A 19425-nucleotide genomic window follows, 5' to 3' on the forward strand; every position below is an offset into this window, starting at 1 on the left:
CCCCAATAAAGGAGTGGTTCTGCAGGTGGTGACCACAGACCACTTCTCAGTTCCTATGCTTCCTGGCTGATGTTTTGGTCACTTTTGAATGCTGGCGGTGCTTTCACTCTAGTGGTAGCATGAGACGGAGTCTACAACCCACACAATTGGCTCAGGTAGTGCAGCTCAACCAGGATGGCACATCAATGCGAGCTGTGGCAAGAAGGTTTGCTGTGTCTGTCAGCGTAGTGTCCAGAGCACGGAGGCGCTACCAGGAGACAGGCCAGTACATCAGGAGACGTGGAGGAGGCCGTAGGAGGGCAACAACCCAGCAGCAGGACCGCTACCTCCGCCTTTGTGCAAGGAGGAGCAGGAGGAGCACTGCCAGAGCCCTGCAAAATGACCTCCAGCAGGCCACAAATGTGCATGTGTCTGCTCAAACGGTCAGAAACAGACTCCATGAGGGTGGTATGAGGGCCCGACGTCCACAGGTGGGGGTTGTGCTTACAGCCCAACACCGTGCAGGATGTTTTGCATTTGCCAGAGAACACCATGATTGGCAAATTCGCCACTGGCGCCCTGTGCTCTTCACAGATGAAAGCACAGGGGTGTGCACTGAGCACACGTGACAGACGTGACAGAGTCTGGAGACGCCGTGGAGAACGTTCTGCTGCCTGCAACATCCTCCAGCATGACCGGTTTGGCGGTGGGTCAGTAATGGTGTGGGGTGGCATTTCTTTGGCGGGCCGCACAGCCCTCCATGTGCTCGCCAGAGGTAGCCTGACTGCCATTAGGTACCGAGATGAGATCCTCAGACCCCTTGTGAGACCATATGCTGATGCGGTTGGCCCTGGGTTCCTCCTAACGCAAGACAATGCTAGACCTCATGTGGCTGGAGTGTGTCAGCAGTTCCTGCAAGAGGAAGGCATTGATGCTATGGACTGGCCCGCCCGTTCCCCAGACCTGAATCCAATTGAGCACATCTGGGACATCATGTCTCGCTCCATCCACTAACGCCACGTTGCACCACAGACTGTCCAGGAGTTGGATGCTTTAGTCCAGGTCTGGGAGGAGATCCCTCAGGAGACCATCCGCCACCTCATCAGGGGCATGCCCAGGCGTTGTAGGGAGTTCATACAGTTACATGGAGGCCACACACACTACTGAGCCTCATTTTGACTTGTTTTAACATTACATCAAAGTTGGATCGGCCTGTAGTGTGGTTTTCCACTTTGATTTTGAGTGTGACTCCAAATCCAGACCTCCATGGGTTGATAAATTTGATTTCCATTGATAATTTTTGTGTGATTTTGTTGTCAGCACATTCTACTATTCTATAAAGAGGGTATTTAATAAGATTATTTAATTCATTCAGATCTAGGATGTGTTATTTTAGTGTTCCCCTTTTTTTTATTTATTTATTTTTTTTAGCAGTGTATATTCGCACACACACAGCTATCTTTTCCTAAGCATTGAAGTCTGCCTGACATTACAGACCCTCCTATAAAATCACCACCAGATTCTCCCTTATCTGATATTTCTGAGACGGTTCTATGATGACTGGGATTTTAGGAGGTAACGTTTAACAAACACAAAAATTTCCCCAATCTCTACATGGTTGTTTCCTAAAGTTAACATTACTATAATAGGTGTGGTGACTTAAAGTGGGACCTATGCAATGTTAGATATTGTGTGGGTGTAGCTTTCAGGTGTTTGGTAATCTGAAGTTCCAATCTGGCTTTTTTACATTTACATTTTTATTTATTGATATTGTGTTAACACAACTTCACGCTGTGGTAAAGAGGTGAATTTTTTTTATCTTGTAACACTGCTTTAAGTTGAAAAATGTCAGGGTGTGGAAACATAAAACTAAAGAGTTGAAACAGAAAACTTCTGTTAAACCACATGGTGGTAAATAAGTTTATATCTATGTCATGAAAGTGTTGACGTCACATTATTTCTTTATATCGAAATTTTTGAATGCCATATACGGTTTAGAGTCGGGCTCAAATTTGGTTACTCAGTGCCAGAGGACAGTCGGATGTGCCGACTCTCAGCTGGATACCAGACAAGATGTAGCTGGTTCTTGGTCTCAACAATTAAGTGGTTGATGATCTGCTGGTCAGTAAGCAAATCAGTCCATCAGTCAGCAGGTCTGTTAAGTCCATGAGACAGAAGGTCTGTCTGTAGGTCAGTAGGTCAGCGGTGGTGTCACAGGTGCAGACTGATCTTGCCCTCCTTGTGGAGCTGGTTGATGATCTTTGTTTCGAAGTCGGCATTGTGGACGCCGGTCGTCTTAAAGGCTCCAGCATAGCGATTCGCCTCCCAGTAGTGATGCCAGTTCCCCTGCTGGTCGGCTCCGTAACCAAACACTGACACCTGAACACAGACAGAAAGTAATGCCATGACTTACTGCAATATAATATACTGTGACCACTGTGACACACTACATAACCAAGTATGACATGCTGTACTGTCACGTAACATATCCTGCATTTGTACATTTGAAAGTGACGTGTGAAGATTTACTCTGATACATTATGATATGACATACAGGCACGGTACAAGGCAACCGAGCCTAGTGTGAGTACACCCTTTCTCTTTATCTTTCGGTCAGTTCTGTTCTCATGGTGTGACAATGCATTCAAGAGCAGAGACTCTTTGGAAAACTCTCCCAATCCGAGTATCTCTGAACGCACCACAGACAGGGATAATCAAACATGGGAGTAAAAGAACAATGTAAATTTTGTTGTTATCTCAGTGTCCTTGAATGATAGTCTTTGCTCTCTGCTGCATTACTACAGTATATGACGACAACTTAAGTTTGACTGAAGAATGAAGTTGACTGTGTGACATGTAGGAGTCAGAGATGAAGACACAGGGTGGTTCTCAAGTCTCTTATTTGTCGTCTCCTCGATCTTTGCTTGAACCGGAAGTTGTTCTGCTCTGCCATCTTGCGGACAGTCCCAAAGCTCTTATTTGCGTTTGAGGAGCGAGGATCAAGGAGCGATTTCTGAGGAGCTATGAGCGAGGATACACCAGTGCATCCTTCGCGGAAGTCTTTTACTGACCGACACGCCCCCCTAAACACGTTTTATATCATTTATCGTCATTTCTATTCAGTCACATGTGAGGCTGCTCATTCCTGTGTTTAGTCCAAATAGATGACTATAAAACATCCAGCCATCTCACCCACTGCATCTGATGAAAGCAGCCAGCGGCTCCGCGAGTAAAATCAGCTGATGAAAGTATGAATGAAAGCCGCTACGCTAAAAAGAAAGCGTCAGACTGATATGATGGAACGCAGTGATTGATCGGTGTCGAGTGATTTGACTTGCATAGATTAAATGTAGGCTATGCAGTAGGCTAGTGTTAAAGGATTTCAGGACTGGAAATAAACTGCCTAAAACTGAGCATCGACTAGAGTTACATCATTTCAATTTCCCTGAAACATTTAGCCTAATAAATCTAAAGACACCATGATCATATTCTGGGTTATTCAATAACAAATTCACAATCAGAATCAATAACTATAAATGCAGATAATATCAGCACTGTGCCAGTAGACATGATCCTGTGTCTCTGAGCAGGACATAGCCTATAATTATTATTCATGTGCAGGTGTTTGTTAAACAGGTAACAGCTACAGAGAGAATCATGCTGCTGTGCTCTGATAACTGTGAGACTTTATTAGTACCAACACAGTGCACATGTGTGCAGACACAAACTCCATCAAAAGTGTGTAGCCTAAAGCTGTTACAGCCGACTGACAGCTGATCCAGCTGTGATCAGCTGCCGCTGTCATCAGAAACGGACGTCACTTCATGTGACGCTTTGGAGAAAAGGACGTCTATTTCCTCGTTCCTTCTCTCCTCGCTTGGTTTCCTTGCGTCTCTCCATGCATCCCCGGTGGGCGGGACTAAGACGCAAGGAACAGACGCAAGTGAGGGAAACGTGGATGCAATTAAGAGACTTGAGAAGCACTCACAGACTCCCTCACCCCTCACCCCGCCTCCCTCCTACCTGATCACAGGTGTGCAGAGCAAAGATGATGGCAAGCATGCCGGTGGATGGGTAGCGACCGTGGTTCTCAGTCCAGTGGTCATTAACATACTTCAAGAACTCCGGGTTCACCACCAGAACCTACACACACACACACACACACACACACACACACACACAGTTAACACGGTAACATGTTTAATGTGTTCATCGGCTCTCTCTTTGGCAGTTTTCACATTTGCAGTAGTGAAGTCTTTTTATTGGCACTTGATAAGCACCTGCAGCTTGATTTTATAAGTACTAATAAATAAATGGGGGAGACAGGGTTTTAAAAGTGAATGAATGTGAACTTAAAATAAGTTTTTATGAACATGCAGAATCATCTATGGAATATTGTAAGCATTTTATCTAATTTTGTTAAGGGTAAAACATTTGAAACACCAATGTAAATCAATGTATCAAACATTTGTCAAATTTACCCAATACCCCTTTAAATGAGTTGATACAAACATGTCATAAAGTGTGAAAAATCTCACAACAAAAAAAGAAAGAAAACTGTGCTGATGCAGTGAAAACTTAGACAGACTGAGGTGGATAGCTGTAATAACAACAAACTGTAAACAGCATGATGGAGCATTTATTTTACCTTGTCTTTTTCAGCCTCCACTCTGTCTCTAACCCTCATGTAGGTCCTGAATACATACAGAAAGACTGGTCATAATATACTTCAAGCATTGCATGTTAGAATATAATATAAGAATGTAAGTATTAGTCTAATACAATAGTCCTTCAATAAATCCTACCTTCATGAAGGTTAACATCTTGATTCAACCATATGTTCTTTTTGGAAGCTGCAGTTTGTGTTGCTGTTGAACTGTATAGCATTATACTGACAGGTGTTTCTATTATTTTGTAGTATCAATGGGGAAAGGCTAAATAAAACCTCTCTGAATCAACACCTGAACAACAACCTGATCAAAAACTGAACATCAGGATTTATTGCAGGACTGTGGTATTAGACTGTGTAGATTGGTGTACCCTTAAGACTGGCAACGGAGTGTATTTCTCTCTATATTTGCTAAATCTGAGTTTATTTGTATCTATATGTCGTACATTTTTACTTCGCCAGTGGACAGCGCACTGGTCAGCCACTCCAGATCTCTCAGTTTAAATGGCAGCAGGACAAGGCTGACGCCACGATCAACATCCACAGCGCTCTCTGGGTACACTATGTGATGTGTAGTCCGATTCCCAACATCTTTCTCAAATCCTCGAGTCACTGCCTTGTTCATCCTGTGGAGGAGAAAGGTGAGAAAGATGATGATGAGTAGGATGAGGGTAAGACGTATATGTTTGAGGGCATACGTACGTACCGGATTACAGAGTTGTGGGAGTCGATCAGGTTGCCGTGTCCTGACCGCTGTAAGTTGCCGGAGTTTCCGACCACTGCGCAACTACGGCAACGGGAGGGGAGGGGACTGAAGTCCACACCGGGTGGGGAAATTACCCGGAACATCTTTGACATCACTTCCTTTGGATTCTGGTCCGTACCCGACCGTTGAAGACCCTGTGGAGTGGCGGAGCATATTTGTATTACTTTTTTAAAGCAGCTTATTAACCTTTTTAATATTTATTTTCTGCTGGTCTAGCTTCATCAAGAATAAAAATTACACTTTCCAACAGCTCTAAAGGAATCTTGTTTTAATTTTTACGCTATGTTGTTATGCTACAGCATACAGCTCTGTTTATTAATTTTTAGCACACACACACACATACACACACGCACAGAGTATATACAGTACGCTGTGGACCAGACTGATGATGTTAGCAGTATTTCTACCCCTCCCACTTCCCTTTAATCTACTAATGGTTTCTGCAGCAGGACTTAATCTATAAATGCAGGAAAAAGACTCAGACATTAGTCTTTTCATCCAGACTGCTGACAGCTTCGACAGCTTTCTGAAAATAAAGATTTTCATTAATGTTGCTGATTATTTACTGAAACACATTTTATGACCATCTTGACCATCATGTTTTTCTTTCGATCTTCTAATAAAGCTTTGTCTGTGATACCCCTGATTTAACAATTCTCACACATCAATGACACATCAATCAATGCTGTCAGGTCACTTCCAGTTTGCAGTCAGTGCAATCAATCTCTATACATGGGCTCACACTGCACCACAGTTAGTTATTACAGAAAGCAAAAAAGGACACCTGAAAATCTTATTTAATTACAATCTTTATTTTGGTGATTTACTTAATTTAAATTATCAGACATTATTGTAATCTGCAGTATAATTGCTGATTGTCGAATAAAATGATGTTACAAGAAATAAAAGGATTTCTGTAAATATTGATTTAATCCAGGGGTTTTTAGATCCTTGCAGTAAAGCTTTTGTGTATTATAAAATCCTCACCGTGGATGTGTTTATTGATTTATATAGTTTAACTTGCAAAAAGTAGAAAATCTTTACAAATATAATTGTTTAATTAACTGAACTGAATTTAGTTTACAGTAATGAAACAAACGTAAAGCTTGGACCAAGACACTGGTTCAATGAATAACATTGATTTTGAAGACCAAACTTTATCAGCTAGCAGGTAGCCTCTCCACACCAGCAGACAGCAGCCTGTACTGATTATAATAGTAAACAAAACCTTGATAATTATCCTTTTTAATCCAACCTGATTTATTAAAATTGGATTTCAAACCTAACGCTGATAAATCATCATGCAGGAAATTATTTTTATACCTCCTCTAGCAGGAACAGCACTAGTAACATTATAAGAAGGTGCATTATTCCTATTTTTTGTCCTTACCAGCCACCATTTGAGCGCATCAGGGTCAAAGTTGTAGTTGGTGTCTTGAAGGACAGGCTGCTGTTTGGGGTCATAGCGTTTGGTGAACCAGACTGAACCCCCTGGGTCTGAAATACAGGACTTAGGACAACCACACGACCTGCAAGAGGACGACACAGACGAGTCAGACAGGGAAAGCACAGGAAATCATGGGATACATAGAGTCCATGACCATGTTACCTCTGGTCATACTGGGAGTTGACTGAAGGATTCTCTTCGGCTTCAGGTTGGGGGGGCCTGGGAGGGTCAGGATCAGGGTCAGGGGTCAGATCAGCAGGAGACGCTGCGGGTTTAACTACTGCAAACATAAGCAGACTGAGTCAGAAAATACTGCATCATGGGAGCTCTGCTACCATCTATATGATACAATCACAACAAAACTGCTAATACTAATATTGCTAAGAGTATTGTGACAACTTAATAGTACTCCTGCTAACACTATTATCATCTTTACGAGACAATCAAAACACTGCTTCTTTGAATACTGCTAATACTGGTGTGTATATATATATATATATATATATCTATATCACACCACTACTCATGTTGCTACTGTTACTTCAGTCGCCTACATGATACAAATACAATGCATCTACTTGTATACAGCTACTACTATACTACTGCTGGTATTGCTACTCCTGCTGTATAGTGCTACTTCAACTACGCCCGCTAAAATATTGCTATTACTTGTAATAGTACTAAATATTACTGCTAGTTCTACTACTAATACTTCTCCTACCTTTACAACTCATTTAAACAAATTTGGTAACCAGTTTTAACAAAACAGGATAGACTGTCTGGACGATCTAATTTCTTACATATGTCATGTAAGAAATTTGGTCGTTACAGTTCCATCGTCAGGCCATTTGTGGCAATTTTCTATGTTGATTGATCAATAAAGTTTTAAAGGTTCAGTGTGTAAGTTTAGTGGTATCTAGTGGTGAGGGTTGCGAATTGCAACCAGTGGCTCATGTTGCATTCACGTGCTCCTCGGATCAATAGAAGTCGTTCTTCCATCTTCAGTGTGTGTTCATGTGCTCTTAAGTCAGAATGTGGAATCAACATGGATGCTACTACAAAGATTTGTTGTATTAGCATTATCAGAGCATATAAAGAACATACAGACATCTAGTTTACTCTACATGGACAGCAACTAACTACAACTAACCGTTATAAGCATTTTACAAATTACATGTTTGCTAAATATGTATATGCAATACGTGATTTTGCATAAATCAAAGTTTTGTATTTTTCTTTTTTGTCCCATGCACACTTTTTTGGCAATAAAAATTTAAGAAGGAAAAAAATATTCTGATTATTCTGACACTACGTGAAGGCACCATCAGTCAACCCTCACCCCCTCCCTTTCCAAGCGAGCAGGAGAAGCTACGGTGGCTGACACGCTCTGTTGGCTCTTGTGCTAAATAATACGTGAGGACCTCCATTTGTTGCAATTTCTCTTCTTTTCTTACTTCTAATTAACCAGTTGACTACTACTACTAATACTACTCCTACTACTAAGGTTACTTGTTCTTGTTCATTTCTAACACACTAGACCACTGCTACACAATATTAAAGGATGCCTATCGACCTGTTCCCCATGCAGCCATGGGACTCTGTTGGGAAAGCTGTTGTAAAGAGTGTGAGGACATGTGTGTGCCATCTAAAACTTTCCGCACATACAACAACCAAAAACCCTGGTTCACAGCGAAACTCAGGCAGCTTCGTCAGACCAAAGAGGAGGCCTTCAGAAGTGGGGACAGAGTCCTGTATAACCATGCCAGGAACACACTGACAAAGGAGGTCAAAGCGCCAAAGAGGAGCTACGCTGAAAGCTAGAAAACAGCTTCACAGCCAGCGACCCTGCGTCAGTGTGGAGAAGCCTGCAGACAATCAGTAACTACAGAAGACCATCCCCCAACGCTGCTGGTACTCAACAACTGGCTGACGAGCTGAATGGTTTTTACTGTAGGTTTGAGAAGCCCACAGTCACACCTCTCCCCCCGCTCCAACTCCAACTTCAAACAATCACCTTCCCCACTGCCACCCTGTCAACCCCCCCTCACCTGTACTCATGATCTGTGAAGGTGATGTGCGCCAGCTCTTCCAGAGGCAGAAGATCAGGAAGGCTCTTGGCCCAGACAGTGTGTCACCATCCTGCCTAAAATTCTGTGCAGACCAGCTGGCCCCCATCTTCACTCAGATCTTCAACAGATCACTGGAACTGTGTGAAGTTCCCTCATGCTTCAAACACTCCACAATCATCCCGGCCCCCAAAAAACTTTCCATCTCTGGATTGAAAGAGTGGAGTTGGCCCACCTGAAGGACATTACAGGCCCCTTGAGGGACACCCTGCAGTTTCCCTACCGGTCTAACAGGTCAGTGGATGATGCAGTCAACTTGGGACTGCATTACTGTACATCCTGCAACACCTCAACTCTCTATTTGCTAGGATCCTGTTCGTGGCCTTCAGCTCGGCGTTCAACACCATCATCCCGGACATCCTCAGCACCAAACTCACCCAGCTCACAATGCCAGCCCCCACCTGTCAGTGGATCACAAACTTCCTGACTGACAGGATTCAGCAGGTGAGGCTGGGGAACATCAGATCCAGCACCCGGACTATTAGCACTGGCACTGTTGAATAATTCTGTTGTTTTATGTATAATTACTTTATTATTTTAATCCTAGAAGTGCTGTATTACTTAGAAGTGCATTTACCAGCTTCATTGAGGGAATGACTATAGTCTCACTGGGTAAAGGTATTGACCACTGATGTCATTCTTTCAATGTAAGGTTTGACTACTGAGTGAAGGTTTGATTACTAGTATTTTATTCTTAAGACTTAAGGATTATATTCTGTGTGTTATTCATGAACTTGTGCCCTTTCAATGTGTCTACATGAGCAGAGAAACTGTTCAGGCAGAATTTGCAAAACTTAGCTTCGCCTGACTGTGAACATGCAAATAAGCCAACACTGCACATGCAAAATCCAGCTAGCAGGCGACAGGTACTGTCATCTAAAAAGAAGATGAGAAGAGGTAATATGAATTTAAGACGGGACAAGATGATGTAATGTTTGCTTAGTGCTCAGGTGATGTAGCTAAAGTCTACCATGAATCTGAAAATAGCAGTGAAACACCTGCTGCAAGTCATGTACGCCAAAAATGAGATCATGGCACACTGTGAATGATGTCAACTATAAGAAACCAAGCTTTGTATGAGACATGGCATTGCATACTCATGTTTGATGTGTTGAATCATGTTATTCGTTTATCAGTTATGTTATTCCTTTATTAATTCTTTTAAAAAATACAATTGTTTGAGTTTTAATGGTGTCAGATTATGCCTGTATAACTTTTAAAAAATACGGTGAGACTGAAGTTGAAACATAATGGTGAATTTCTAGTCCAGTAATGTTAAAAATATAAAGAAGGATAAATTAAAATGATAATTATGTTGAATAATAGCTAAAAAGTGGTAACTTACATTAGTAACGTAACATTAGTGAAAGGGTTAAATTGGTAAAATAGTACATGTAAACGGCCACAAGATGGCAGCAAAGGAAAAAGAAATTCACCATTGGTAAGGAGTGGTCAGGGAACACTATAGGCGGAAACCAGGTGTAACGCCCACCTGGAAGGTGGAGTTTAAGGTGAATATAAGGCGATGTTTGCTGACCACCAGATCAGTTCCATCCTGAGACCTGCAGGGATGTTACTCGGGTTTACTTGTCCTTTATTAGAATAAACTCTTTTGTCTCCAGTTAAGTTTTTGACAAAGTTATTGACAAAAGAAGAAAGTTAATAGAGTATTATTTGCTGAGTTTAATAAGTTGGTTAGGGTAGGGACCAGGCTTTCAACTGGCCCGGCCTGTCCTTATTTCCGACCCAACAGCACCCCCCAAGGATGTGTGCTCTCCCCACTTCTCTTCTCCCTCTACACCAACAACCGCACCTCAGGAGACCCATCTGTCAAACTCCTGAAGTTCAGCTGGCTCTCTGGTGCAGTCAGAACAACATGGAGCTCAACATGCCCAAAACTGTAGAGTTGACCGTGGACTTGAGGAGGAGCCCCCTCCCCACTCTGCCCCCCATCACCATACTCATCAGCCCTGTGTCTGCGGTGGAATCCTTCAGGTTTCTGGGATCCACAATCTGCCAGAACGTAAAATGGGAGCCCAACACTGACACCATCATCAAGAAGGCCCAGCAGAGGATGTACTTCCTGTGCCAGCTCAGGAAGCTCAACCTGCCTAAGGAGCTGCTGATCCACTTCTATACAGCCATCATCCAGTCTGTCCTCTGCACGTACATCACTGTCTGGTTTGGATCTGCCACCAAAAAGGACAGGGACAGACTACAACTGATAGTCAGGACTGCAGAGAAGATCATTGCTGTCTACCTGGCCTCCACTCAGGACTTATACATGTCCTGAGTCAGGGAACAGGCAGGAAACATCACTGCAAATCCTACACACCCTCGACACAACCTGTACAGCTGGTACCCTCTGGTAGGCGCTACAGAGCACTGTACGCCAAAACCAACAGACACAGGAACAGTTTCTACCCACAGGCCATACTGTGTGTGTATGTACACACACAGTATGTGTAAGTGTGTGTGTCTATCTATGAATGTATTTACTATGTATTACTATTATGTACATAATAATAATATTAATTTACTCCTGCAACCTTTGCACCCTGCTCATTGCACAATTGTCTCGATCTGTCTATATTGTTTTATTTTTGATTTATGGTGTGTACATATGCGTTCATTATACTGTAGTCTGTTTCTGATTCTTAATTGTTTGAGTAAGCACATCGTGAGCAAATTATGATCCAGAGTCAAATTACTTGTATGTGTTCACATACCTGACAAATAAAGCTGATTGTGATTTCTGTCAATAGATCTTCATAAATACTACACATTGAACCTTTAAACCTTCCTGCTAAGTTTTGTCACACTTTCGGGTTGCGACATTTTTCTTACTCCATTGATGATGTCATCCTCACCTGTCGCCTTGCCACTGACTGTGGCCTGGCTGATGGGAGTGGCCCGGTTGATGGGAATTACTAATGACAGATGCAGGAAATGTCTCCTTTGGATGCTCTGACTGGCGAGCATGAGGAAGAGGATGGTAGCAATCACCACAGCAACGCACAGCTTCCTCCTCAACAACATGGCTGGACAGACGATGAGTGGACGGCGGCAGGAGGAAGGACGTGTTGTTGAACTGTGAATCAACTGTTCAGCCTGCAATGTCAGCTGATTTGAACTGTGTCATCTGTTGGACATTTTCCTCTGTTCGGTCATCTCTCTGCTCAGCTTTATCTCCATGAAGTCTGATTGTTTAACTTTCTATCCTATGAAGCACGCTGCTTTCAGACTGGTGGAGACAGGATCGATGGTCACACCTGGGTCAGACAGTAAGACACAGTGACATCAGCATAAAAATAAACCGATTAAGTAAAAACTATTTTTGTTTGCTCAAAATTAATCAATTCTTTACATTATAGTACATTTCAGAATTATACTTCTGTAAACCCCTATTTCCCTCTGTATCTGCAGACTAGTTCAACTCCACACTGTTACATATTCATGAAAACTGTGCAACCAGACTTGATGTTTGGCTGCCTGCTCATAGGGTTGTTTTTTGACAGCTGCATTAATAGAACAGCCATTATAGACATCATGTTTGTCATAATGACATTAGCTGGATGACTGAACAGACTTTAAAAAATGTGTTTGTTATCTATTTTTCTACTCAAAGGAAATTCTGGGTTTTTTGTCAGTGCAGTTATCCAGATCCCTGAATATCCGTTAACCATAATCCATCCGTTAACAAAATAATTATCCATTAGAAACTATTTAAAACAAACTAATTATCCAAAACAATTAAAAGCAAATGTATTATCTATAACAAACTATGTATAACAAACAAACTATCCTAAAAAACAATTTATTTTATTTATAATCACACTAATTATCCACAACAAACTATTTATACAAACTAATTATCCATAAAAAACTATTTCTAACACAACTATCCGTAAAAAAACAGCGTGCAACGTTTATGAGAACAACACAGCTTCTCTTCACTGAAAAAACTTCAGTCAGAAACAGAAATCGACCAAAAACAGCAACAATGAGGTTAAACACAAAGAACATGAAGCATATATTAATACCAGACATGTTGTTGTTGTTGTTTATGAAGGAGATTATTGAAGAGTTTTTCTAAAAGTATGACATCATCTGCGACAACAAACACACTGCTTCTACCTTGAAAAACAGAGGAAGAGAGAGAGAGGTCCAGCTTTTGCTTTTTGCTGATGAATGGAGTCACCCTCTTCCTCCCTCTTCCTCCCACACTACACCACACCTCCCCTCTCCTCCTGCAGGAATGTCTCCCTGCAGACAGACTCAGTCTCTGAATACCAATCGGATCTGGATTCAGCTCAGCTTCTCCTGTTTCAGCTCTCACTCTCTTCTTATCTGCTTCGATGTCTCTCTCTCACCGTGTGTATGCACGTGAGCAGTCAGAATCAGCTGACCTATGTGTGTGTGTGTTTCTTCGTTACTCTGTTGTGTAAGTGATATTGATTTCATAACGTTTTGTTGCAACTGGTTCAACACACCCCCCCCCACACACACACACACACACACTGCTAATAGTATTACTTTTCCTTCTACTAGCAGCACTAAAGCTCCTTTCCAATCTGCACCTCATTACATAAATGTGATGGCAATTTCACGTTCTTTCTGGGACCTGTAACATTTCAGTAAAACTTGAACACGACTGAATCAGTTTTATATATTTAAGCTTAATAAAAGCACCCCTGAAGTTCAGTTATCAACATGTTATAAGTTGTTTGTTTATGTTATTACAATGCCTCCTGAGGGAGATGTCAAATCCTTGTTGAGATATTTCAGTCTGGATCAAAGTGGTAGATTGACTGCCTTGTACTGCCATCCAGAGTGTCCCTATGCTAGTGCGGCTAAAAGGGTGCCTTCTGAATATTTATAATGTATTTTGATGCAGATATTCATTTGCTTGGTCTGATTTAACACCGTTACTTACTGTATCTCACCTGGGTTTGGCTTAAGTCTTGTGTTCGCTAACTTACTGCTCAGAGCCTTATCTACAATATTCTAATATATGCAGTTCTTTATATTCTTATCCTCATAACTTTCTATTGATCATATGAAATAACAATGGTACTTTGATTTGTGCCAATTATTCTAGGGTGTGTCACTGCTTGAACCAGTAGGAAAATTTTTGGAAAAGTGTTGTAGTCCTTCCTATAACATACAGAACCAACATTTACTGACAGAAGCTGCCGTCTGAATGACAATAATGTTCTGTATTTCCTGTGTGAGCTCAATACCACCCTAACAGTAGTAATTTACCACTGCACGTCTACAACCACATTAGCAGTGATTTTGGAAAACAGGACCTGAGGAGACAAGTCAGGACAGATACTGATTACCTTATCATAACGTGTTTGTTCAAGTTATTTGTATCCTCCCCAGGCGGGAAAGGGCAACGCTCTTAGGAGAAAGGCTGGGAAAAGATCCTGACAGAAAGTTTGCATCCTTGATTAGCATCTGTATTAGCATGTTAGCACAGAGCTTGCTTGTGTGCCATGTTGACTGTGCAAACTGGCCTGGGTACAAAGGGGCTTTAATACAGAAGAAGTTCAGAACAAACTGATCAGCTGGATGTTTGATCTGGATCTAAAAACAGGGTCATACAGATCAATATCTCTGTTAAAAATTAACTCTTGGAATAAAGTCCAAAACTATACATATGGCTAAATAGAGTAGTGACGTTGACGTTGTGTCATTGAGGGCAGCACTTGTTTCTGTTCACTGTTTTTGAGTCTACATGAGTGCTGACATGTAGGCTGAATAGGAGTTTCGTGGGGCAGCTGTTCTGCAGATGCACTGAACTGTAACTAAATGTACGGAGAGAAGTTACTGTGACTCCCAAGAGGCAGATCAGTAACAAGCATCCAATCGCAAAGCTTCAACTTCTGTTGTGACCGCCGCTGAGGTTGAGCTGAAGCTATTCACAGTTTGTAGAAAACTTGGAAAAGTTTTTAAAAAGCAGTTTAAAATCATATTTTTCTGATTCAGGATCAGTCTGGGAACAACTCGGTAACCAGACAACGAATTAATGCATTTTTAAGCGTAATTCAAACTGAAGGTCAGAACATAAACTTGTAGTATCATTCAATTATTCAGGAGACTGAGTTTCTATATTTAATTAAAAGAAAACTTTGAATTGAGATTTTACAGTGGGGGGAGGAATACGAAACGCACGTTACCCATTCAGACTGACAACCAGCACAGATTTAACCCACAGCAGCCTCAATCTGAACAGAGTACGAGCCAGACAGGCAGAGAGAGAGAGAGAGTGTAGAGTACAGTAGAGCGTTAATGACTATCAGCTGAGTCACAGTGTCTGTATGTTATTTTAGTGTTTGGGGGATGGGGGGACAAGGTTAAAGGTCACATGGTTTCCTGTGCAGAGAAAACCATGCGGCTGCAGTCCCTCCTGTCTCTGTCTCTCTCTCTCTCTGTGTGACCTCTGACCTCTGTGTCGACACCAGAATGGAAACCAGCTGCTCTGCTGATGTACTACAACAATGAGCTGGAAAATAATGACAACACAGAAAAAGAATAGTGTCTCATACAGACAGCCACGATGATGAAGACTTCTTTTACTGTTTACTGTCTGTTTAACTCTTGGTTTTGAAGTATTTGGGGTTTCTTTGTCTTTATTTGACAGTGGTCAGCAAATAAATGACAGGAAATGAGAGTAGATGATATGAAAGAAAGATCCATGAAGCTTTATGATGTATTTCTCTCCAGGGAGCAGTTGTTTTAAATGAACTGCTTTCTACAATATAACATTCTCTCATTCACTGTATTTTAACTCCAGAGTTGTTTATTAAAACAGATCTAAAAGGGTCAGTTTGACCACTATGATGGCGTCTGACCAGTCAGAGAGTTTTGGTTTTATTTGTTTTGGTTTGACATTTTTGTCTCAAATGCAACAGAGGAGACATTTTCACTGTTTAGTTTTGTTTATGTTGAATTGTCTAATTGCTTTCTGTCCTGTAACATCGGGGGAGTAAACTAGGTATCAAACCTCAGCATTGTTTTGATACCAACCAAAAGTACCACAGAGTATTTATAATTATCAAGTACTGAAAGCTGGCATAAGCTCTTTCTGGCCAGATTCATAATCTTGCTGATTTATTCTTTGATCAGATTTCTGATAGAAAGGTCATTTGCAAGTTTTAGACTGTATTTTATTCAGTCTGAGTTTTTGTACAGCTGCTTGTGTTCAGACAGCATTTAACATTTGACAATTTTGGCTTCAATGAAAAACATGATTACATTTCTTCAAGTAAGTTACTGAAATAAGTATTGTTTTAGTTTTAATACTTAAACGCGGGTATTTTGACTTAACTAGTAATTGCAATATTTTTAAATTCTATCCATCCTTGCTGAACAGCTGATCCATTACGTTGGAACATTAAAACAAACATACAAACACATCACTGTCCTGATACTTCCTGACTCCACACATTAACACAAAAATCTACAGTAATTGTCAGTGTGACTGTACTGTACACGTCCTCTACACTAAGCCACTAAGGACCTAACTACAGAGAAGTTTAGAAGTTTGGTTCCCAACCTTTTTTGGGCCAGTGCCCCCTATACATTGTCCAGGGCCCTTACCGCCCCCCATCAAAAAAGATGTTGGCTATTTGCCCAGAATATTGTTTATTATTATTATTATTGTTACTATTGTTTTTAAAACCATGAAAAAAGTACATAAGTGCATAACAAACAACAACTTTATGACTTTCCCATGGAACATAAAAGCCATGTCAATAGTAAGTATATTTATATTAGGAGGAGAGGGGAAGTGTGGTGTAGTGTGGGAGGAAGAGGGAGGAAGAGGGTGACTCCATTCATCAGCAAAAAACAAAAGCTGGACCTCTCTCTCTTCCTCTGTTTTTCAAAGTAGAAGCAGTGTGTTTGTCGTCGCAGATGATGTCATACTTTTAGAAAACCTCTTCAATAATCCCCTCATCAACAACAACAACAACAACAAGTCTGGTATTATTTAAAGTGAATGTTCCTCAGAAACATCTGGGGGACTGGGGGTCCTCCACCATAAGATTTTGAGCATTAAAGACTTAATTTCCTGCATTCTGGTAAAAATATTTGCTCCAATTTATGGCGGAAATGTTTTTATTTATATAAAAGGAAACAAAAAATTCAGGTGGAAGGTGACAATTCAAAATATAAAAATATATCAGAATATAATGCAGTAAGACCAAAAGTTATTTATCAGTGTTACAACAAAACCAAAGACTTATAAGTTATCTTACACTGTCAACATGTTTAATCGGTTATTAAAAACATCCTGGATATAAAAACTATACTAAAATGTAATCACAGTTAAAATTACAAAAAATAAGAAGGTTAAAAAAACACAATTTACTTTTAAAATAAAACATACTAACAGACTCAAAAATGACTTGCTCTCTCTCCTGCTGACAGCCATTTAATAAAAAAAAAGGTACACAGAGCAGCGGATACAAGCCGCCTCCATGCTGATTGACAGGTTGCCATGGTAGTGACAGAGTGACGTTTAAAACTCATGAGGGATCTGTGACATTTAGGTCTCAACCATGAACAAACGCGGCATTGTCTCCAATACCATATTTGGCGCCACATCCTACTGATGTTAATGTAGGCCTGTATAATATGTTTGTTTACACCGATAATGTTGAACATCAAACAGTGGGTGACAGTTACGTCCCTCTTTTAAGAATAGTACATATAACAGGGCCAAGCAACCACATGACATCACAAATACTTATGACAGACCACACTACCTGCAAAACGCACATTGACAGTATCGAGATTTCTCTCAAGTCAGATCAGAATCAACATATCCCTTTTACGTACGTTCAAGTGATAATAAAGTTACACTTCCGACCAGTAAAATACCAGTATTAGACAAGGAGCGAACATGTATCAGCCATATGTTGACAATGCGGACAAATACGTTGCATACTATACCGCCCAAGCGGGTGGAGATTTACCAGGAGACAGCGGGCTCTGGTCTCAGTACGGAGCAGGGTAAGGGCGTATTTTTAGGGGACTGTTTAGACTAGCATTCCCCTTACTTAAGAAAGGATTTACATTTGCTACACCTAATTTAAGACAGCGGCTAAAAACATAGCTACGGACGTTATCACTACCATCATAAATCGTGGCAACAGGCAGAAAGAGGGGTTGGGAATAGTGGGAAACCTAGATCAAGCAGACGAAGTGGATATCCTGGATGTACAATATTTTCACAGGTGGACATATCACTGGGGGACCAACTCTTAACACAGTCATCAAACACATATCCTTGCAGGGGTATAATAGAATGCCTTTTGAACTATGGAAAGGACGCTCTGCATACACAGCTTGGATCCGGACTGTTTTATATGGATACCGCAGGCCATATGGATGATGCAATGGCGGGAGGACATAGTGAGGGCCTTGTTAAAAGAATGTACACACAAGGTGGCCGTGTGGTGGAGCCAAAATCTCCTTGACATTCTGACTTTTTTTTTCACGACAGCTTAATGATAAACGGAGTAGATCTCAAGATTAAATTAATAAGGGCTAAAAAGGAATTTTGCTTAATGTGTAACACTGTAGACGACTTTCGGGTTAACATTATATCGGCAACACTGTTTGTGAAGAAAGTCACTGCGTCTCCGGCTGTTAAGCTTGGTATTGTTAAATACCCCATAGACAGAGTATGTCTTTAAAATGTTAGCATACCAGCGGGCAATCGCGTTTGTAATCAAGAAAATGTATTCTTGGGACAAATACCTAAATTTATAGTAGTAGGATTTGTAGATCCATTCACATTTAACCATCACGATATAGAGTTTTTATGTTTATATGTTGATAGCCAACAATCGTTCAAAACCCTTTCAACCCAACTTTGCCAGGGGTAATGCCATCAGGGAGTATGAACTGGAAAAACAATGCTATGGCCATAACCCGCAACGAATTTTGTAATGGATATAGTCTGTTTTGTTTTAACCTGAGCTCTGATGAAGGATGCGGAGATCAAATGTCCCTCATTAAAAATGGTAATGTTAAATTAGAGGCTCGTTTAAGAAACCTGCATCAACGTACAATAAATGTGGTTATTTATACCACATATGATTCCATAATTGAAATATCATCAAGAAGACAGGTTCTCAAAGATATTTTCTAATTTTAACAACGGTAGTATGAATCTGAATTGTCAAAAGTTCTTGATAAGGTGGTAAAGTAAAGTATCTTTCAAGGAGTATTTGCAAGTTATCAGCTCCCTAAAACAGTTATTAAAAAGAGACCCGTCATGCTGGTGGTAAACACAGACCCCTCTTATCTAGGAGGACAACACTGGGTGGCTATCTATTTTGACAGGCAGGGTGTGGGATCATTCTTCAACAGCTTTGGGAACGTTGTGAGAAGCAGTCACACCTCTTATCAAATCATACAC

At 41.0% G+C, this 19425-nt stretch overlaps 1 protein-coding gene across 2 annotated transcripts in view; it reads right to left on the bottom strand.

Annotated features, from left to right (window-relative positions):
* Positions 1-1201: 1201 nt before the first annotated feature.
* Positions 1202-19425, bottom strand: part of st3gal8 (ST3 beta-galactoside alpha-2,3-sialyltransferase 8) — a 28911-nt gene continuing 10687 nt past the window's right edge. For both annotated transcript variants that reach the window (XM_046076230.1, XM_046076229.1), the window contains 8 exons: positions 11858-12259; positions 7024-7141; positions 6805-6943; positions 5355-5548; positions 5095-5274; positions 4628-4673; positions 4003-4122; positions 1202-2358 (listed from right to left, as the gene is read on the bottom strand). In XM_046076230.1, the coding sequence (XP_045932186.1) occupies positions 2191-2358; positions 4003-4122; positions 4628-4673; positions 5095-5274; positions 5355-5548; positions 6805-6943; positions 7024-7141; positions 11858-12026 (1134 nt within the window). In that variant the 5' untranslated portion in view covers positions 12027-12259 and the 3' untranslated portion in view covers positions 1202-2190. The remainder of the gene's footprint in view (positions 2359-4002; positions 4123-4627; positions 4674-5094; positions 5275-5354; positions 5549-6804; positions 6944-7023; positions 7142-11857; positions 12260-19425) is intronic.

The sequence above is a fragment of the Micropterus dolomieu genome, linkage group LG18, assembly GCF_021292245.1.
Source record: "Micropterus dolomieu isolate WLL.071019.BEF.003 ecotype Adirondacks linkage group LG18, ASM2129224v1, whole genome shotgun sequence".
NCBI lineage: Eukaryota > Metazoa > Chordata > Actinopteri > Centrarchiformes > Centrarchidae > Micropterus > Micropterus dolomieu.